Source organism: Sabethes cyaneus, chromosome 1 (assembly GCF_943734655.1).
Source record: "Sabethes cyaneus chromosome 1, idSabCyanKW18_F2, whole genome shotgun sequence".
In the NCBI taxonomy this organism is placed as follows: Eukaryota; Metazoa; Arthropoda; class Insecta; order Diptera; family Culicidae; genus Sabethes; species Sabethes cyaneus.
The window spans coordinates 23,154,035-23,176,139 of NC_071353.1; the positions used below are offsets into that span (position 1 = coordinate 23,154,035).

Below are 22,105 nucleotides of genomic sequence, written 5' to 3' on the forward strand. Positions count from 1 at the left end.
GCTTCATCAACGTGATGGTCTCTATAGCAAACCAAGTATACAAAAAGCGACAAGCTAAACGGATACGATAGGCAGGACAAGTTGCAAGAATGCCGGACAACTATTCTGTAAAGATGGTATTTTCTTCAAAACCGGTAGGAATAAGATGACCAAGGGCGCAGTGAGCAAGATGGTCAGACTAGGTGCGAGATCTGGCGGAGAGTACACGGTGTCCGAGGAATTGGAGAGCGTTGGCCCGCAACCGAATGCATTGGAGAAACTTTGTTCATCAGGCTTTGTCTTAGGACGGCTAGCCAACTAAGTAAAGTAAGTAAGTTCAGGAAGAGGAAAAGTATTTGGTCCTAGCGTATTAGTTTTGGATGGTTTCCAAAGTTAACGCGGAACTGTACTGTGCGGTAGATTGTGATCCCTTGCAAATTCCTGAACTTTTTCGGTTTGTATTGCTAGATCAAGAGCGTGATGCAATATATCAGGATCATAGTGCTTCGATTTCTGTGTATTGATTTTCCTTGCACGTTTTTTCGTTTTACTGAAAACAAATTACAATTTTAGTCAAAAACAGCGAGTACTGTTGATCTATATCCTTGACCCATAATACTGGGAAAAGTTAATTTTGCTCCCAGTATTATGGGCCATTGTTTAACTTCGTATATTAAAGCGGAAAATGTATTTTTCTAGGTGGTTTCACCGTAATTCAATGAATACATACATATTCCCTCGATTCCCATCCATTTTGCGCCCAGGCATAAACATTTACGCCGCTATTTAGCTTATAATTCACTACCGACTTTTTATAACAACCGCAAAAATAACAACAAATCGACGGTCGATTGGAGCCTACTGACAATTATCGGAAAACTAGGAAAATTAGTGCATTGGAACTAAGTGTATTGCTGTCAAGCATGCAGCGGAATGTTGCTTTTGTCTATTAAACTCATACTCGATGGTTAAATATTAGTTTTCTATGTAGAAAACAAACGTAAAGTATAGATTGGCCCATAATACTGGGTGGCCCGTAATACTGGGGTGACTGTATGAACGACTAAAATTATTTGTAAAATAGAGAAATACATTGCGCATTTTACCACTCAAAAATAATTTTATCATACCACCGACATAGGACTTAACTGCAAAATGTAAATATACTAAACGAGGGTTTCTTTCGCTATGCTAGTTTAGTAGCAAATAACTATTACCGAATAAAGCTACTTAGAATAAACTTAGAATAAAAAAATAAGCAGCGATAATTACATTTCTGTACTCAGAAAATTCAAAACCTTTTTGCTGTTATCAAATTATTCAGAGACAACATCCAAAATCCTGTTTTAACTCGAGTTGATGCATTCCGAATCTGTTGCATGTGGGTATCGCTACCCGTAGCATAACTCTTGCTAACATGCTGTTTCAATATTTCAAACAAACTTGCCATCAACACTTCAACAATTTCATCAGCCGTCGAGTTGGGTTCAACCGCCAAACGGGTGCCGTGCCCTGGCGCCCGTATCCGTTTCGGTTTCTGCCTGATCATACATTATTAACGCTGATGGAAAAACTCCAGCACACAAAATTAAAGTTGAAAGAAGTTCGTGAAATTTTAAACCATCAACATCATCCACTGCTAAAGTAAGCCGAGGTCGACTGCTTATAAATTTTTAATGTCAGTAGTTATAGCAACGTTTCCTTCCGTCAACTTTCGGTCGGGCGTAGAAAGTTATCCGATGCAGCGGAACGTGAAAGCAAGGTTTGACACACTTCTGGTTGAATGACTGGAAACGCCCTCTTTGTGCCATGCAGTCGTACATTTTGGATTTATTTCCGACAAGTGTATTCATCAGCGTCTTTCAACCCAGTTGATACTTGACATTTAAACGCATTGCAATATTTTAAGAATTAACAGTTCAAACTGAACGGTTCATTCGATCGGTTTGAATTATGTGTATCTGCAGTGCTCATGTACGAGGCAGAAAAGCTGTACAAAAGCTATACATCATGGTATACATACATTGTACAACGCAGTACTAGCTCACTACACTGCTTGCTTAACCCACAGCTGTCATCTTTGAGCGAAGGAACAACCGGAAGCTTTAGATACAGTGCAGCTTCCGCTTTCTAGGTTGAGCAAATTTTAGAACCATGGCAAACCCCAAGGGGGCGGAAGATAAGAAGTAAACAATGAAAGAAGTACAAGCAGTCCAGCATGGAAAGTTCCTTGCGTTATAATGGTAGTTCTCGTGAACGTGTGAAAGCATCTCACAAGATTGGGCACTGAACTCTGTGGGCAAGTTTTGCTGTTCGAATGCATTAACTACATAGTCATACATGGTGCTAAATCTTGAATTCAATCTTTGACAGCTCGTTAGTCGTATTTACCGAGTTGAGAGAATTGAAACGATTTCACCAGATAAACAAAAGAGGAATGATGGAACGACCGGTGTAAAAGCGCTAATAACTCTTTCATTTCTTGATAGATCAACTGAATCGCTCACTAATCGAATGTAGAATTTCTTCTACAAATCAATCGCATGAAAAACAGAATTGTATTTCAATTGCTAAATAGTAACAATTGATAATAACAAGATTTGGCCACAGTTGATCAGGCGGTAACAATAACATCAATGGTGGCAAAACTTGCTCTTCCGTGAGCGAATTCGGCGCGCGGATCATACCCAACAAACACTGAAGCTGAATTAAAATGCTACTGATTTGGTGACAGCTGATTTACCTCTGAATCCAGGTGGTAAACGCTGAATAAATTTAAGCAAAGGCCTCTGTATTCTATAAGTGTTTAAGCAGCCAACGAATGCGCTGTAAATCAGCTGCTTCATATAATAGTGTCACAAGCAGATTTGGCGCATCTTCAACCTCTCCACAACCCGTCAATACTTTCAATAATTGTACTATACTAGCTGAATAAACGATTTGTTATCTTAATAAAAAAGACCTCCCAAGAAACATTTATGCGCTGATTAAACATTTTAGCAGCCATTATTATTCAGCTATAGCTGAATATACATCGAATAAAATTGAGGTAAACAATTCTACAATACTTATTCAGCCGAAATTGGTGAACTTATACAACTTATTTCGTTTGAGGTAGAAAAGAACACTTGTTAAGCAATTATATCGCCCTTTATATAACCTCTGTGCGTCTTGTTTCCAGCTTTGCGCAAATTGGTTATTTAAAAACGCGCAAAAGCCTCCATTAAGCTTCATTGCAGCTTCGAAAGCTGCTATTAGCAAGTCTGAAGCTTGATAAAATCACCGTATTTAGATATTTAAGAGCTGAAAAAACGTTTTTATTTGTAAAACTAAGTCATAGTTCAGCCGCATGTGCATGTATATTTGTTTTGATATCACTGTATTTTGACCGAAAATTTGAAATTCTGCTACTAAATGCGCCACTACTGGTACGCTTACCCTATTCGAATTCAAGTTATTCGAAATTAAAAATATAGCTTACGACGCCAAAGCAAAATAAATATGACGCGTTCCATTTTTTTAAATTTAAAAATTGTTTATTTTCTGGCTGCATAAAGATTGATGAGACGTTGATTGAGCGACTGAAAAAAACATTACAAAACTATTTCTCGTTCTAAAAATAGAGTTGACAGCATTGCGCAAATTGATTATTTAAAATCACGCAAAAGCCTCTATTGAGCTCCATTGCAGCTTTGAAACCAACTACACAATTTCAGGCTGATCAAACGCTTTTCTAGCTGAATTTAATCAACCTGTGGCTGAACTATGGTTTAGTTTTAGAAATAAAAACCTTTTTACAGCTCTTAAACATCTAAATCTGGTAATTTTATCAAGCTTCGGGCTGGCTAATAGCTGCTTTCGAAGCTGCAATGGAGCTTAATAGAGGCTTTTGTGCGTTTTTAAATAACCAATTTGTGCAAAGCTGGAAACAAGGTGCACAGAGGTTATATAAAGGGCGATATAATTGCTTCTGCCTCAAACGAAATAGGTTGTATAAGTTCTCCATTTTCGGCTGAATAAGTATTGTAGAATTGTTTACATAAGTTTTATTCAATGCATATTCAGCTATGGCTTAATAGTAATGGCTGCTAAAATGTTTAATCAGCGCATAAATGTTTCTTGGGTAACGATTGCTTGACCGACGGTCATCGTTATAACGCTATAACTGGGAATTCCTTTCAGTAGGCAACTAACAAAAGACCATCCCTGTCTAGCGGTCCGTTACATGGTAATAATTGCAAGTTAAATTCACTGGAGCTGAAAATTCTTGCATCCAAACGTGAAATTCCATTTAGAACAACCAACGAAGCGATTACAGTAAGAGAAAATTTCTGCTGAGGGAAAAAACCCTTATGCATAGCGCGCTTGGTTTAATTGGACATAGCGAAAGCGATGCAGGAGTAAAATTCCAGAAAGCTGGAAAAGGTATCCGGATCCATCGTATCCATACGACTTGGTGTGTCCAGTTATATAGTTTTCATATTTTATGTGTCCTGTGTCGCGCGAGTTTTCAAACCTATTTTTGCGTTTGATAAGCCTTTTATAAGCAACCCACAGGTACCGGCTCAGGAATAGATTCAATCCTGGACTAACAAACCAGGTATTGTATACTCGCAGCTTGGTTGGGGTTGGTTTCGCAGTTTTAGAAGCGAAATGTGGCATGCTATCAAGGCTTGTTTTTTAAACCATAACAAAAAACAAAGCCTTAGGTTATAACACATTGTTGCGACTTGACTGTTGACCTTGTAGCCGGTTTATAGAGTTCAGGTAAATTACTAGGCTAGTGCAACGTCAGTAGGACTAGCAGCACCACCAAAGCCAAGATTCGAACATACGACGGCTGGTTTGCTAGACTAGCTTCCTACCTCGAAGCTAACCGGCCGGTCCAACGTTAGAGCGTAATAAAACACTGCCATTTTCTTTTTGTTCAGTAAACGACAGAACCCGACAACAACCGACTACGTCGGTTTTAACCACAAAACACAGCTTTTGAATAAATCAATAGTTGGTGTCGTGGTATATTCATGTGGCACATATGATGGAATATGCTCCGAGCAAAGTAAGAATTTTTCATCAATTATTTTCCCATGTCAGCTGCAGATTTTGTTTTATGTGCTACACTTCAAAACAAATTCCTGGTCGATACACAGAAAGTATGAACCACTAAACTCAACGGAAAATGTTGATATTTTTATCAATACTGTGACATTTAGCTTGTAATTGAATGAAACAAACAGGTTTTTCGCCCAACTTCTATTTTGGACCCATCCTTCTACTGTGCATGTTCTGACGAAAACTATTTTTTCATAAATTGATACCAACCAACATTGATAAGCCCATACAAAAAAAAACATTGATACCGTTTCGTGGTGAAAGCTTGATTTGAAGGTTTGTGAAACACAAATGGAGAGAGTACCGAAAATAGTATCTCATGGCATATATTTCCTAGAAGAAAAACTTCAACCCAACGAAAACCCCCAACAAACATTATTGTTGAATAACAGGTTAACAAGCTATACAAGGGTTGAATAAGCTACTAATCAACAAAAAATTGCGTACAAAACACCAAAATATCTATTTTCCAATTATTCAGCTCAGTAAACAGCAACTTACTAAGCACCGTTGATCTCCCATTAGTCTTAATTGTCTTACATGTCTAGACAGTGATTTAGTCTAATTTATCATAATCATGCGATTATGGCTTTGATGGAAAAGTATATACGTAATTATTCACCTGCTGAATCAAACATATTACGTTACATGATAAAATACCCGCTACTGGGGAGTAAATTCAACCTAATCGTGCATCGACTGAATGTTTTTACACGATAATTGTGTAATTATTTTTCATGACAAAATATCAGCGAGTTCGGATAATTTGAGTTATTTTTCAAAAGTTCTTCTAAACAAGAGACCCGACCGTAAATGTTAAAAGCAAAACCGAAATGTTTCTGTAGTTTACTACTAAATTATTTGCACAATATTTTCTACCCGCTATCATAACACAGTAATTAATTCATTATGTGACATTAACAAAATCGCAAGATTATGTTTCGTCACTTAATCTATACATCTGCAAGCAAGCTTTGGCGTACGAAATATTCAGGTCTTGCTTTCTCGGTCATTAATCTTCATCAACTGGGTACACCGCGATGCTTCTTAGAAGCAAATGTCTGCAAGGTTATTTTTTCTGTATGACTGTCACGGCTCTGCTTTCATTTAGAGCTGAATTCAAGTAAATTACCTTGATCCTATAATTTTTTTTACATCGGCGAAGTTTTGCACATGATTTAAATCAAGACATCATTGTCAATTGCATTGCCCCTTAGGGCATATTGGTCAAAGTTGCTAAAAAAGGAGACCTAACTGAATGCGGTAACTGGCGTGGCATCACGTTGCTCTGTATTACTCTCAAAGTACTCTGTAAGGTAATGCACAACCGGATACAGGAAAAAGATCTACGCTACGCTATGTATAGACCATATCACAACGCTCCGCATTATATTGGAACAGGACAACGAATTCCAATTCCGGGACAGAGCTGGTGTTCGTTGACTTCGAAAAGACGTACGACCGATTCAACCACGAAAACATCTGGGGCGCACTTGGGCGTAGAGGAGTTCCAGATAAGCTAGTCTATCTCATCGAGGCGTTCTCGTGCAAGGTTTTGCACAACAGCGTCTTGCCCGACGCAGTTTATTCCTCAATGAGAAGAACAATGAGCAGGTTGTTGAGCAATCGCGGTCAGTAAAAAAGAGAACAGTTCAAACAAAACGGAGCAACATAAATCGCGACTGAGTAAAGTGTGAATTTTTCTCTTCTTTTTTTTTATTCTGAGGAGGAATCATCCCTGTAGCTAGGTAAGATGTAACACTGTGATCGACTGCTGAGACTGTTTAGAGAACAAAATCTTGTGATCAACGCTAAAGATTCACTGCTTGTCATGATTTGTACGGATCGTGATCTGTGCGTGTGGCGATAACTCTTAGATTTTATCAAAATCACTGATCTTCCATCCCTGGCTATGGCAGATTATGCACTACTACGGATTTCCGGATAGACTAACGCGATTGGTCAAGGCGATGATGGATCGAGTAATGTGTGTTGTTCGAGTATCAGGGGCAGTCTCAAGTCCCTTTGAATCTCGAAGAGTTCGACATCGCTTTGGAGGGTGTGATAAGAAAAGCGGGGATAGACACGAGTGGCACGATATTCGCGAAGTCCGTCCAGCTTCTTGGTTTCGCTGACGACGTAGACATCATTACACGTACCTTTGAGTGGATGGTGGAAACGTACATCGGACTGAAAGCTGAAAGCGGATTGGACTTGTCATTAATGTATCGAAAACAAAATACATGAAAAGAAGAGGTTCTAGAGAAGTGAATGCTGACCTCCCTCCCCGGATTCATTTAGACGGCGATGAAATCGAGGTGGTAGAAGAGTTCGTGTATCTGGGCTCACTGGTTACCGCAGGCAACGACACCAGCAGAGAAATACAAAAACGCATTATGCATCGAACAAAATTCGCCACCGCACGAAGTTAACAATCTACAAGACGCTGATTAGACCAGTAGTCCTTTACGGCCAAGAGACATGGACTATGCTCGTGGAGGACCAACGCGCCCTTAGTGTTTTCGAACGGAAGGTGTTGCGCACCATCTACGGCGGAGTACAGATGGAAGACGGAACGTGGAGGAGGCGAACGAACCATGAATTGCATCAGCTGCTTAGGAAACCACCCATCGCTCACACCGCAAAAATCGGTCGCCTGCGATGGGCTGAGCACGTCGTGAGGATGTCGGTCGACAGCCCGGTTAAAAAAGTTCTCAATAACGATCCGACTGGAACGAGATGGCGGGGCGCGCAGGAAGCGTACGCAAACTACGTGGTTGGCGAATTGCGGTCATAGACCGAGTGGAATGGAGACGACTTCTTCGAACAGCAGAGGAAGCCACGCTCAGCAAACATTTTATTTGCATAGTAGATTATTCAACCGTTATACAGCCAATATTCAATAACTAAGCACTTGATAAACAATTATACAGCGAAAATGTTGGTTGGGCGGCCTGGAGCTGATTAAGTAAGTAAGTATAAAACCCTGCAAATGTAAAAAACCTACAGTATAAAACCCTGCAAATGCAAGCTACTCTGCAACATGTATAACAGGGGGCGCTAGTGTGCAAGCAAAATGTGTAGGACGATAGTTTTTGAAGAATTTTCTTCTATGTTACATGTCAGTTCGTCAGTGGATAACTGTTAGGCACATAAAGATCATTTACTGGGCACAGGCATGGTCAAGCATCAATTTTTTATACTACACATACTTCACAAATAGAACAAACTTGGGAAGGTGGCAGCACCGTTTCGCGCACATAGCGAATTCTTTCAAAATCCACCCTCCAACCCCCCTGTTTGACAGACGTCTTTTGTGAATGACGCCTTGGCGATTTTTTTCGGTGACTGCTACCGTAATTTCAACCCTGAGGTATATTTCTCAAATTCAGTGTTTTGAGTTCTCGCCGTCCTCACGTTAAACGTGTACGTGTTTGTCACGTTTGTCAAAAGTCAAAACATTAAATAAAAGGAACATCGCCGTACCAAAGCAGAAAGCACATCGGAGCGGAAGAAAACCAGGAAACGCTGTTCTGTTTATTTCGTAAACGACACAGTATACGTTTATAGCTGTTTGTGGTCGTTACGCATTTACTTTCTCATTTATTCTTTACTCGTAGATATATAACTAAAAACATCTATTATAATGGTAAATATAAATTATAATTTTTCGTTTTATAAACATTAACATTTTTTTTCACACTAGGCTCGTAACGCTGAAAAAGCAATGTAAGTATTATCCTGTATATTGTGATGAAGATACTAAGTTAGTAGGTTTACATTAAATTTACAATCAAATTTTGAATAATGAAAGTAACCGCTTTTGTTTCTAGGACCACTTTGGCGCGATGGCGAGCTGCCAAGGAAGCGGAAACTGGTAAAAATGAACGTCGCCCATATTTGGCATCCGAATGCAGAGATCTGGGGAAATGCGAAAAGTGGCGGCTAGAAATCATTCGGGAGATCTCCAAAAAAGTGGCGCAAATTCAGAATGGTATTACTTTATTATACATGTGATTCGGCTAACTTGAAATACGAGTTTGTTTTCAGCTGGTTTGGGCGAATTCCGGATTCGAGATTTAAACGATGAGATCAACAAGCTACTTCGGGAAAAGCGTCACTGGGAAAATCAAATTTCCGACTTGGGCGGCCCGCACTATCGCCGGTACGGTCCAAAAATGTTTGACGCTGAAGGTCGCGAAGTGCCTGGAAATCGTGGCTATAAGTACTTTGGAGCGGCCAAGGATTTGCCCGGAGTGAGGGAATTGTTCGAGCAGGAACCACCACCTCCGCCCAAAAAAACGCGAGCCGAACTGATGAAGGATATCGATGCTGATTACTACGGCTATCGGGACGACGATGACGGTATTCTGTTACCTGTTGAAGAAAAAGCTGAGAAGCAGACTATCCAGAGAGTAGCAGACGAGTGGAAGCAGAGTCAACTAAGCGGTGATCGAAAAGAACAGGACCAGGAAGAAGATATCTATGGGTCAGATGCTAGGTTAAGTTCCGACGCGGAAAAACAGCAAAAGGATGACCCAATGGGACTGCTCGGACCGAGATTCACCGCACACGTTCCCGTTCCCAGCCAGAAGGACATCGAAGCCGCTCTACTGCGCAAGCGAAAATTAGAGCTGATGAAGAAGTACGGCATTGAAGACGACGAGGACATGTAGGATAGGATTTTGCATAATAAACATGATTTAATAACACAATACGTTGCACATTATATTTCTTACTCGTCGTTTGAATATGTTCATCCACAAATCTCATTGATATAGGTATTAGATTTTTGCACACGCAGCATCAGGGAGAAAAAGGTTAATAATACTCTACTAAAAAGGATATCTTAATTTGAAGGAAAAAAGTCCCCTCCTTTTGTTCGAACAAAACTAGTCAACAATTTTACGATCTTCTTTTTATGTCTAGAAGCAATGACGCTCTTTTTTCTCTTCTATCGAGAAGACTTTCCTATCAGCTAGCGAAAGAACAAACAGGAACTTCCTAACTGTTTATTTACAGTTAGCCAGCTGATCGCTCAGGCTAATAACCTGCTCCGTAAGCACGCTGATTTGCTCTTCGTAGTTAGAACGAGTGCGTCCCTGAAACAATGGAAGTAATTCTTGTGATGGTACACTAGAATCAAATAAAATTGGCCGCTTTCACTTACCAGTTCATCTTCGATAATGCGATATCTGTGCTCCTCGTTACGTTTGGCTTCTTCACATTCTTTCAGTCGGTTTTTCACGATATCCAAATGAGATTGCAGTCTTTGAGACTGGAAGTAATAAAAGAAAAAATACTAAAGACAATGCACTATTTTTTCGGAAATTCTTTAAAACGATAGCTAACCTCTAGTAAATGCGAAGCAAGCTTGGACTCTGCTCTACACTTGTCATGGAACAAACCTCCTATACTTTTAGTGAAGCATTCCGTCATCTGTTGTTCTCGAGCCTGGTACTCACTTTGGGTCTGATTGTCCTCCGCGTTTCTAAAAACAAACGAAAAAAAATCAGCAAAGAACCTTTGACAGGTCATTTTTTCCATTCTTACTTATCTACCACATCTGGCGGTGACAATTCCAGCTTCATAGAGGCATTATCCACGGCCAACGCAGCCGATGTTCGATGTTGGTGACTAGCGGATTCGATTTTTAGTAACTCGTACTGCGCTCTCCAGTGACTTAACTCCTTTTCAAGGAACACTATTCGATCGTCATAATTATTGTGATTATTACTTCCAGCAACATTATTATTATTATTGTTGTGATTGGTAGCAGCTCCTGCTACCGCACCTGTTGTCACTTGACTGGAAGCACTACTGCTGAAATGATTATTAAAGTGGTTCTCCATATCTGCTGTTACACTTAACCCGTCCTCACTGCCAATCTATAAATTGAAATAAAACAAACTTCAGCTGATTTTAACATAAATCGCAAGAAAATCTTACCGTGCTAGTCGCTTCCGAAATTTTTGATTCCAACTCTGTGTTCTTCAAAGTCAGTGTTTCCATCTCCTTGCGCAACTTTTGTTCCACTGAGGCCTGCTGCTGTAAATCTTTTTCAAGTCCTTCCAAACGCAACTGAAACTGCCTTATTTCGGCATTTTTGTCGTCCATCAGTGTTACAAGCTGAGCATTCTCCAGAATCTTTTTCTGTAGTTCCTCTGCAATCACCATGGAATCCGCAGCGGCTGTAGAACCGATCGACAGACCATCGTTACTCGTCTTCGACTTTTGTCCCTTGGTGGCGACCTTTTTCAACTCTTGCTCAAGGTTTTCCTGCAATGTGGCCACCCGCCGTTCCAGCTGCTTATTCCGGAAGCCGAGACTGTCCACTTCCTGTTCCGATTTTCGCAGGTTGGCTTCCTTGATCCGCACCGATTCCCGCAGCACAGAGCTTTTATTCTGCTCTTCCAGCACGGCACGTTTAAGGACGCTGGCCTGCGCTCGCAGCTGTACGAGAAAAACATGCATCACGAGGCATGAAGATTACTGAATATGATACTAAAAACGCCCTCTCGCAAACTGATAAAAGTGATCCTTCGCTAGCAGCGATAATCCTCTGAAGCGTAAACAAAGAACGAATTCAAAATAAATTACCTTTGCGTATTCAGCTGCCAGCTTCTGGTATTTGGTGGAATTTTCCGTCTCCATTGTTTGCTGTACTGCACTGCTATACTTAAGACGCTGTTGGCTCACTAAGCTAAAGGATTTCTGCTTCAATTATTATTCACTTTGATTACTTCATTCCGCGGCAAATGGGTTTTCATAATCGTAACATACACTCACAGCAGGTACCGCTAGTGCTGATAACTACACCCTTTCTGGCATTTTATGAGCCAAGGTAAATAGTTTTAAACTACTTCAAACCACCAAAAGCCGGAAACCAATCGATTATCAGAAACTTTCCTGGCAAATTTGTGTAACAGTAAATCATACAACAGTGCCAATTTTTGGAAAAACACTAATAAAAATTATTTTTCAGACTGTCATCAAAGTTGCCAGAAATTTTGCAGCGGTCGAATTGTGCATCTTTGTTCCATCTAATGCAGTGCCTTACAAGGCTTACAAGCTACATATAAAACCAAAGGTACGGCAAAATTCGTTAAAATAGTACTCTATTCGTGAAGCTTTCTTCATAAATAGTTTACGCAATTTGTACATTTAAATAATTGTGAATGCATGCATTTAAATTTAGAATAATAGGGTAACCAACCTATTTTGGACCCCATCAGCAGCTGTACATAATTTGGACACTTGCATTTGATTTTGCTGTAAGTGTCCAAATTATGTACAGCTGCTGAGGGGGTCATTTTCGCATGGATTCCAAAGGTTCCAAAGTCCGCATTTCGAAGTAAATTTGTACATCTGGTATCCCTGTTCCACCCCAACACCCAGTAACTGACATTTCTGTTGTCAAAAAGTATCCAAGATAGCGGATCTCGAAGGTGTAGTATTTAAACCAAAACTTATGTGCGATGTTTTAGTGGCACTCTGAAAAAAAAACGACGGGGCTGCACCAAGGGAAAATCTTTTGATACCCCAAGTAACAATGAAGGCTGTATTGCAAGAGCAATGGCTGCTTATTGGTTGCTTAAAGGCAATAAGGCTGAATAAAGTAAAAGCTAAATTGATACTTGAATAAACGATGCTTAAGATACTTTAAGTATAATAAATCAGTATTCTGGTAAAAGCTAGTAGAAAGGCTTAATAGTGGATAGTTCGGCAAAAAATACAGCTTTTATAAGTCAAGCAAATTAGGTTGGTTTATGGTTTTTGAGAGGTTGGTTAAGAACCTAAATAAGCTATCGAAATCTGTCGTTAAGCTGACAGCAATTTGTTTAGTTATAATTAAAAATGAATAAAAATACTTTAAAAAATGGGAAAAAAATGGATCGTATTACAGAAAAAAGAAATTGAAACGTGAAAAATGTGAAATCTTTTTAAAAGACATATTTTCGGAAAATAATAAACAGTGTAATGTACTGCAAAAGTTATCACAAATTCCGGATATTCCGAAGCAGCCGGATTGTCAAGCAAGTAAGCAAACAATTGTGTCAAATCTATTTTAATTTAATCATCTATTCAAAACGATGCGACTTAACTACCCATTACTACCGCGATTTTAGGTACTCCGGCAAACAAACCTGAGCCGCGACCTGATCAATCTACTCTTACTACTTTATATAAGGACAATGATGAATCCGTATCTACATCGTTCACAAATATTAAAAATCAGGATAACTATGATTTGTATACAACAAATACAATGGACAGTATAAAATCTGCTGAAAATACCGAGAGTTCCAGAGAAGCACTACGCAAATGGGCAATTGAACATAATATTCCACAGCAGGCTCTGAGAAATCTATTAAGTGTTATAAAACATCATTATGACGATATCAATCTCCCATCTGACCCAAGAACACTGCTAGCCACTCCTCAAAATACAAGCATGCTTCTTAAAGATATACCTGGAGGAAAATACTGGCACCAAGGGTTAGAAATATGGAGAAATCGTTTCAAATTCATTTCTGAGAACATTTTTATTGAGCTGAATATAAACATGGACGGTTTGCCTATATATAAAAGTTCTAAGGATCAGTTCTGGCCTATTCTGTGTAACGTATTTGATATGCCCGATATCGAACCGATGGTAATTGGAATTTTCCTAGGAAAGAGCAAACCACTGGATATATGTGAATATTTAACACCATTCGTTGAGGAATTACTACAATTGCTATCAAATGGGATAATTATAAATAACTATTTATTAAAACTGAAAATAAGATGTTTCATTTGCGATTCACCAGCTCGGGCGTTCGTCAAAGGTAATTACTAATTTATGTATATTGATTTATCTCATTTACAGGAATTTAGCTTTTACCTACTTACCTACGTAGATGAATCTTTGTTGTTTCTATTTATTGATTGTTTTTGTTTTTTTAATTTCCAGGTGTTGTTAGCTACAATGGTATACATGGATGCTTAAAATGTACTACAGTGGGAGTATATTCCCATATATCCCGCACAGTGACATTTCCAAACATAAATTGTGCTCCAAGAACTGATGAAATGTTTAGGTTGAAGCAATACGGCAAGCATCATAAACCACAAGACTCGCCAATTTTAAGAATACCTGGCCTGGATCTAATAAAGGATTTCGTAGTGGCAGATTCCTTACATTTGCTTGAACTTGGAATCATGAAACGATGTCTAATTGGTTGGAGAGACGGCAGTTTAGGATACGAAAGAAAGTTATGCGCCGGCGATATACTAAAACTTTCTAACTCCCTACGAAATATACACCTCCCCTCGGAAATTCATCATCCAATGCGAGGAATAGATGTTTTACCATTCTGGAAAGGAGTGAAATTGCGGTGTTTCTTAAATTATGTTGGAATTGTTGTATTGAAGGATATTTTAAATGAACAAATCTATAATCATTTCTTACTACTTTTTGTAGCAGTAACAATTTGCTCAAATGATATTTATAGACAATATCTTTCTACTGCCCAGCAAATGTTTCAAAAATATATAGAGCAGTTCAAGAATATTTATGGCGCGGAACATATCACAAGTAATATTCATAACTTGTAACACATTGTGGACGACGTAACAAGATATGGATCCTTACAAACAATTTCTGCATATCCTTTCGAAAATTCATTATTTGGAATCAAAAAAATGCTACGACAAGGACACCGAAGCTTGGAACAAATTGCAAATAGGATTATTGAACGAAATGCCATCCTTGTTTATCCTAGTACCGAACATGTTAAATACAATTTCCCAACAATAAAAAATCGAGGCAGAGTCATAGAACTGTACATAAAACAAGGATTCATGTTAAGCAATGTTTTTAGAAATGCATGGTTCATGACAAAAAGTAAAGAAATTGTTAAAATGAAATCAGCATCTTATGATGTAAACAATAACATAATAATCTACGGCAGATCAATCATTTGCAAAGAAAACTTTTTCGATTTACCTATTCGCTCGTCGGTTATACACATTTATATGGCAAACAAATATAACTTGAAACGCCGTGAGTGCTACTCCATTAACGATATATTTAATAAGCTAGTTGCAATTAATTACAACGAAACATGTACTGTTTTTATACCACTACTGCATACCATTTAAAACAAGATTTTAAACGCTTTAATAATTAAATTATCTCTACAAAGTAATATGTACGTTATAAAAAGGAATAAAAATTCAAACAGTCCTCATCTAATTTTTCATAGTGGATCCACCAACGTCTACAAAATACCATGTGGCTAGGCACCCTCATCGTTTTCTTCCAAGTCAAACATTGCGTCACGCTGAGAATTTGTATATGAAAGGGACTCATAAGGATCTGAAATTTATAACAGTAATATTATTAATAATAGTTTATATCTGAGTATAATGAAAACATGGTTCAACTACTTTTGAGCTACGAATATGCGCAAAGTTAATATTTTTATTACCTTGTTTCACTGTAGCAACCAGTGCTTGAGGACGATAATGTGAAGTCGATTGGCTCAAAACTATCGTTTGCGGCAATGCACTGTTTTCTTCTGCAAACTCTTCATATATTGTATTTGGATTTCAAACGGACTCATAGAAATCTGGGACAAATATATTAATAAACTTAATAATAAATAATAATAATAATTATTATTATGTATACCTTGCATAACTATGCCAGCCAGTTTTTTTGGACGATGGTGAGCGGTTGACTGCCTGAGACCCTTTGTCTCGCTTCTCTTTTTTGAATTTTTGGTGACCGTTTTAAAAAAATTTTCCATGATAGTTACTGTAAAGCCATTGTTCAAAGTTTTTACGATTGCGAAGAACACATTCAGAATATTCTTGCAATCTTGAATTGCAAGTTTTTTGGATTCGCTGCGACTTGCGCCGGTCCAAGAACAGTTGGGCATGAATTTCCTGTCGAAGAAGCAATCTATGATCTGGTAACATGTGTTAAGCCCGTTACAGTTGTCCCCTGTTGGTCCAATTATTTTTTTGACGTATGCCATCTGTTGAGAAAATAAGAAATAAAAATCGTCATCATCAAAACGAATCAAAAATGAACTTTTTGACTAGGTAGATGTTTGGACAGGTAAAGTTAGAGACATTTGGTTATGACTTACAAATTCCTTTGAGTGTTTTTTGTCAGCTAGATGGTTCTCCATATCATCAAGCTCTTGTGCTGTTGTGCACGGTTTGAGAGGAATATTAATTTTCCACATGTCGTCTTCTCCTTCCTTAGAATTTAGGATCACATTTATTTTTTCATCGAAATCGCACTTGATGGCGGCTATCGTCTTTATCATTAGTTCTTCTATTAGTTTCTTTGTATTGCTGTTTACCTCCTCTGTAATTCTTTTCTCTGCTGTAGAAATCTTCAACAGCATCTCATTTTTAAGATCATTTATTTGCTACAAAAACAAAAAATTAATTAAAATAGCCCCTATTAATATCAAATGGAAGAGGCGAACCAGCCGCAGGCTGAAAACCTCTCTAAGATACAATAAAAAAAATCATGTTACGATACGTCTAAAATAAAATTTCCATAATCGCCTCGATCCTGCATTCCGATCGGGATCATTCCGATCAGAAACGTCCCGATCTACATGTGTGCATACGATATATTTCGATCGAACTGCAATTTCTGATCGGATCCAGCGCCGATCGGTATGCACGGTAAAGGTGAATATTCCAACGATATTCATACCCATATCGCAGAAGCCTACAAAACATGAGCTACCTACACATTAAGCTTACCTGGCCTGCATCGAAAATATATTCGACGTCTGTGGTCGACAAATGCGCGGTTTCATCCAGTTGCGACTGTGGGGAAAATCCTGTTTAAAAACAAAAACAAAATATTAAGCTGTTTTTCTTTGGTTCAGTTCACTTTTACCATTATCTTCGGAATCTTCTCTCTCAACAGCGAAACTCGATGATACTGCAAAATATTGATAAATCTTAATATAAATATAATATTTTAATTTTCGATTCTTACCTATATTTTTCTTCATGTTCTACAGGTTTTATATAAGGAACAAGCAAAAGGAAAATACGAAACCTGCTTAAATACGAGCCACTGAAAACTTTTGACAGATTTTGTTTCCACCAGCGGTGCCATATTTTTGCATATTTCGGAAACTTTTCACAGCAAACGGGATTCGTTCGTTCAATAACAATTACTCAGTTACTTTACATTTGCAAGCCAAATAAAAAAGTAACTGATTAAAATAAAGATGTCTTGTTCGTTAACTATAATATAGAAGAATTAGTCACTCGTGTTAATCAGACAAATTAGCGAATTTGCGAAAATCATACATATCTGGCACCTCTGTTCTATACAGAACGTTAAATAACACCGGTCAGCAAAAGTTCTTTCAATGGAAATTGTAGTCAAAGTATAATAAAATGTGATTTTGGAGTTTTTTATCCGATGTTTTTCTGCGTCTTGATTTGTCGCACTTTTCCAATAGTTTCCTATTTGATTGCAAATGAAAAAAAATCCTATACTAGATCCTATATCGAATTTCATCTCGTATACAAGACAAATCGATCGGTAAAAATTCGATTTTGTCGACCGGTGTGATCGACGAATCAACATGAAACCCGATTTCCATGTCTAACATATCAATATTTTTATAACACACCCATGCAGGCGCATATAGACCAGGAAACATAGCGAGGACCTATGGATAGAAGGATGAGTAGTTCAATTCCCGAGAAATTGAAAACAATTTTAGGTAAGTAGTATACTAATAAGAATTGGTTTTCGTGTACAAAACAAACCAAAAACATCCAACAAAATAGCAACGCGAATAATAATAAAACATCACAAATATTTTTTTTGTTTTAAATAATATTTATCAGTTGATATGTGACGGCTGATAAAGCACTGATTAGTCGCTTGAGCAAATCTCAGCAAAGCTATTTATTATTCTAAAAATAGAATTAAAATCAACATAATAGATTATCAAAGGTTGAAATGTGACTTAACAATCGCTTCTTCGCATACACTGGGAAACTAGCAAGTCGATAACACTGTTTAAAAAGGCTAACGACACCCTTAATAAGCTTTCTTGCAGCTTAGGAAACGGCCTTTAACAAGCCCGAAGCTTGATAAAATCACCAGAATTCGATGTTTAAGAGCTGATCAAAGGTTTTTATTCCCAATAACAAAACCTTTGTCCAGACAAAGGCTGTATAAAATCAGCTGTAAAAACGTTTAAACAACCGAAAATTGTTACTTGGGACGTATATTTGTGTGTATATTTTTACCCGAATAATAATTGGGATATGAAACACAATTATCAATTTGAATATTGAAATTCATGTGTCAGTTGTTTTGGTAATGCCGTGTCTATTTTCGGTGTATTATCGTTTTTGTATTAGCTTACGTCCAACTAGGTTCGCTCTAGAGGCAATCGAATTTTTCACTCAGTTTGAACTTAGTTTCGCGCAAGGTTGAACATTTAAGACGACGATTGCTTTTGGAATGTTTATTGCTCTTTGCATTGAAAGTTGGATTTTGAACACACTTGTCCAGTCACACATTTTGTAGGTGAGAAAAGTTGCCAAAATTTCGTGGGAAAAAACGATGAATCTTGGTTGATTTCTATATAAATTCTAATGCTTACGTAGAGTTGTTATCGACGCAAAGAATAATATAAAAATAGTTTCTAAATACATAATTCCACGCATAATTCATAACTTGAATAAATATGCAGCATATATGAAATAAATGAAAAATTAAATACTATTTGCTTTCCCTACAACTGGTACTGGCGCCACTGCTAAATCAAATGTCAGCTCAGATGGGAGAGTTGTAATGATGGGAAATGTCGGTCAAAATCTATAACGATTATTGATAAAATTTTGTTATCGTTAATAATTAATAACGATAATATGGCAATATAAGCAAAAATACGTAAGAAATAGAACAAAAATGTTAAAATAATAACAAATCAAGAAGATTTCACTTTAAACCCTCCAATTTTCGATATTCTTCCATGACGATAAAGTTTGATGGTATTATCGATATAACATTACTAGCGATATTATCAGTAGCACACTTTTCATCACAGTTTTGAAGGTTGCACTTAATAACTGTGCAGTCCAATTGAGTGTGAAGAGCGCAATACAGTTTCAACCCAACTATCAATAAACCCAGTGCCAGAGGCTGCAAAAACTTATCGTTTTTCACTCAAACGTATGTTTTTTACCGGGATATAACTGCGGGAAAACAAAAACAAACGTGTAAAATCAATGTAAAATTTAACAACAGCAACAAACAGTCGCGCGTCAATGTGTGCGTGCGGCAAACGCCAGCAAGTTCAATTCGGAAAAAATTAGCTTTTTGGTCACTCTGGTCACATCAAGTGGACATTTTCACCCTTAATTGTTGTTGTAGAACTTTCAAGTCTGGCAAATGGCTGGATAATGCGGAATATAGACCCGATAGTGGTCGCACAGAGAACAGACATTCATCTTAATCTCGCACCATGTGTAAAAGCTTAAAAGTATATGGTAATGCTCCCGTTACGCGGCGCTCGCATCACAAAACTGAACTTGGAAAGTTTTGGTTGTCAATGCCGATCTTTTTTATCAAAGCTTTGCGGAGCTAGTAGTTGCTACGGTAACTTATGTATTGTTTGCTCAATCTACCAAAAATAAAACAAACATATTTTAACCATTTCCGAAATCGATGAATGATTTTCGTACCAGTTTGCCTGAACGGCTTTTCAGTGATAGTGATGATTCCGGTTACATGTTGCGAGCTATTGCCGTACCGATTAGGAAAACTGTGCTGTTAGTCAGTGACTTAAGTATATCAATGAGCAGCGTATCTTGAAAAATAGAAAGATGCTCCATCGAGCACGATTCCAAACTTTTCTGGCGAACAATACAGTCGAGTGTGGAGTAATTTGACGAAACATCGACAGAGCTCTATAAAAAACTTTTTAGAAGCTTCAAAGCTGAAAAGGCTGGTCCCAGCACGTTTGAGTCAGGCAGTATTAAGTGAAAGATTATAACGACCAAAGATGGAATTAAAATAATGAAGAGGAAGGATCATTTGATAGTTTTGGACTAGCCTCCAAAGCGCCGCCACTTCTTTGATACTCATTAAAATATGTAAAACAAAATATCACTTTATCATTATTTTATTATTGTGCTCTTAGCGTATTGCACTCTACCGCTATGCTTCCATCAGGCAAAAATGCTGTCCCACAAGAAAATACTACTTATTCACTTATTAGCAGCATGTTAGAACTGCTGCTCAGACGTTCGATAACATTGAGGATGTTGACCATCTTTGGCGTGCCATTTTTAGAAATCGAAAATGCTGAAATTGTAGCTGTTATTCTGACCGATGCCTTATGTCCGCTATTTAGATCCTGACTTGTTTACACTGTCGATACCGTGGCCGTTTGCTGGCGAAGATGACATAGCGTTGTTTTATCCGTCAAGATGGTAGAAGCTCTTGACATTGGCACTCCGCACGCAATAGCTCTTCCGTGTATGCTGTCTATATGTATGAAATCTAGATCTTTATTTAGAAATAGGTAATGGAAATAATTTACTCACCGTATATAATTCAGCAGAATAATTCCAAATATACTCCTTGGAATCGGTAGCATCACAAATGTATTTTCGTTTTCGGTTTAAGGAATAATTAATAAACAAACATATGTCGTTGCTACAGTAACTTCCATTATAGTTGCCAGTTATTGTGATATGTGGAACATAGCAAGCAAATAAAATAAAAATGGCAACATGGATTTCGCGTAGCTGGCGCACGCTGAGACAGATGTCGCTAGTGTATTGGTTAAAGTTTTACACATGGTTTGAAAGATATTTTATATGAACGTAAATGTCTGTTCTCTGTGGTGGTCGTGAGCCTCTTATCCAGCAACTCCGATCCCGACCTCCTCGTGGTACCAGCCGGAATACGAGCAACCTAAGCGGAGATCGGGTAACCAACCGCGGTGGAAACTATGGTCGTATACTAACCGGGAAGGAGGTATAGTGAGTCTCGGCACTATAAGATGGCAGCCACATCGCGAGACTCGGTAGTGTTGCAGCCCTAAATTAAACTACAACTAACAAAATTCAAGCAAATTCGGAGCGGAATATTCGGCATCGACTTAGACGATGGAATAAGGACGAGACGAATGGAGACTCGATACCTGGAACTGCAAATCGCTAAATTTCGCAGGTTGCGAGCGGGTGCTGATTGAACAGCTTGAACCCCGCAAACTTGGCATCGTAGCTCTGCAGGAAATCTGCCGCAAAGGAAAGAAGGTATAGAAGGTCCGTGGCGGAAAGGCCCAGTTTTACCAGAGCGATGGCACTACCAACGAACTGGGAATGGCTTTTGTAGTGTTGGGCGGAATGCAGGATCGCGTGATAGATTGGAAGGCGATCAACGAGAGAATGTGTGTATTGAGGGCCGTTTCTTCAATTATAGCATCATTAACGTGCACTGCCCGCACGAAGGTAGACCCGACGATGAGAAAGAAGCATGCTACGCGAGGCTAAAAGCAACGTTCGACAGCTGCTCGTCACGGGACATCAAGATCGTCATCGGGGATATGAACGCCCAGGTCGGTAGGGAAGAAATGTATAGACCGGTGGTAGGACCCCATAGCCTGCACACCGACACAAACGATAACGGCCAACGATGTACAAACGAACACCGAACACAAACGAACGGCGAACTTTGCAGCTTCTCGAGGCCTGGTGATCCGAAGCACCTTTTTCGCACGCTAGGATATCTTCAAAGCCACTTGGAGATCACCTGACCAACGTACAATGAACCAAATTGAGCACGTTCTCATAGACGGCCGATTTTTCTCTAATATCACGAACGTACGCGCCCGTCGGGGTGCGGATATTGATTCTGACCATTACCTAGTAGCAGTGCATGTGCTCAAAGCTGTCCACCGTATACACTCAAAATATTCTGCACATAACTAATAGTAAATTTCCATATGAAATT

At 38.5% G+C, this 22,105-nt stretch overlaps 2 protein-coding genes across 4 annotated transcripts; one reads left to right on the forward strand and one right to left on the reverse strand.

Moving 5' to 3' along the window:
* Window positions 1-8,590: 8,590 nt before the first annotated feature.
* LOC128737183 (pre-mRNA-splicing factor ISY1 homolog) lies at window positions 8,591-9,856 on the forward strand. 2 transcript variants are annotated; one of them, XM_053831781.1, is made up of 5 exons: window positions 8,606-8,647; window positions 8,712-8,740; window positions 8,798-8,820; window positions 8,925-9,085; window positions 9,142-9,856. In XM_053831781.1, the coding sequence occupies exons 2-5, from the start codon at window positions 8,738-8,740 to the stop codon at window positions 9,765-9,767; spliced, it is 813 nt and encodes a 270-aa protein (XP_053687756.1). In that variant the 5' UTR covers window positions 8,606-8,647; window positions 8,712-8,737; the 3' UTR covers window positions 9,768-9,856. The 2 variants fall into 2 exon arrangements, with proteins under 2 accessions (XP_053687748.1, XP_053687756.1); XM_053831773.1 differs by having other exon boundaries at window positions 8,591-8,740; window positions 9,142-9,854.
* On the reverse strand, window positions 9,820-12,026 carry LOC128737173 (protein phosphatase 1 regulatory subunit 21). 2 transcript variants are annotated; one of them, XM_053831761.1, is made up of 7 exons: window positions 11,881-12,026; window positions 11,692-11,805; window positions 11,041-11,544; window positions 10,645-10,979; window positions 10,444-10,582; window positions 10,262-10,369; window positions 9,820-10,193 (listed from the first exon to the last, which is right to left on the reverse strand). In XM_053831761.1, the coding sequence occupies exons 2-7, from the start codon at window positions 11,743-11,745 to the stop codon at window positions 10,104-10,106; spliced, it is 1,230 nt and encodes a 409-aa protein (XP_053687736.1). In that variant the 5' UTR covers window positions 11,746-11,805; window positions 11,881-12,026; the 3' UTR covers window positions 9,820-10,103. The 2 variants fall into 2 exon arrangements, with proteins under 2 accessions (XP_053687736.1, XP_053687726.1); XM_053831751.1 differs by having other exon boundaries at window positions 11,692-12,026.
* Window positions 12,027-22,105: the final 10,079 nt, after the last annotated feature.

Bases quoted from the DNA above. Each gene is read 5' to 3' on its own strand.
- LOC128737173 (XM_053831761.1), bottom strand. From the start codon at position 11,745: ATGGAGACGGAAAATTCCACCAAATACCAGAAGCTGGCAGCTGAATAC. The intron at 10,370-10,443 runs GTTAGCTATCGT...TATTACTTCCAG, and splicing joins TTGCTTCGCATTTACTAGAG to TCTCAAAGACTGCAATCTCA. The intron at 10,194-10,261 runs GTAAGTGAAAGC...CCATTGTTTCAG, and splicing joins GCATTATCGAAGATGAACTG to GGACGCACTCGTTCTAACTA.
- LOC128737183 (XM_053831773.1), top strand. The intron at 8,821-8,924 runs GTAAGTATTATC...TTTTGTTTCTAG, and splicing joins CGTAACGCTGAAAAAGCAAT to GACCACTTTGGCGCGATGGC. The intron at 9,086-9,141 runs GTATTACTTTAT...GTTTGTTTTCAG, and splicing joins AGTGGCGCAAATTCAGAATG to CTGGTTTGGGCGAATTCCGG.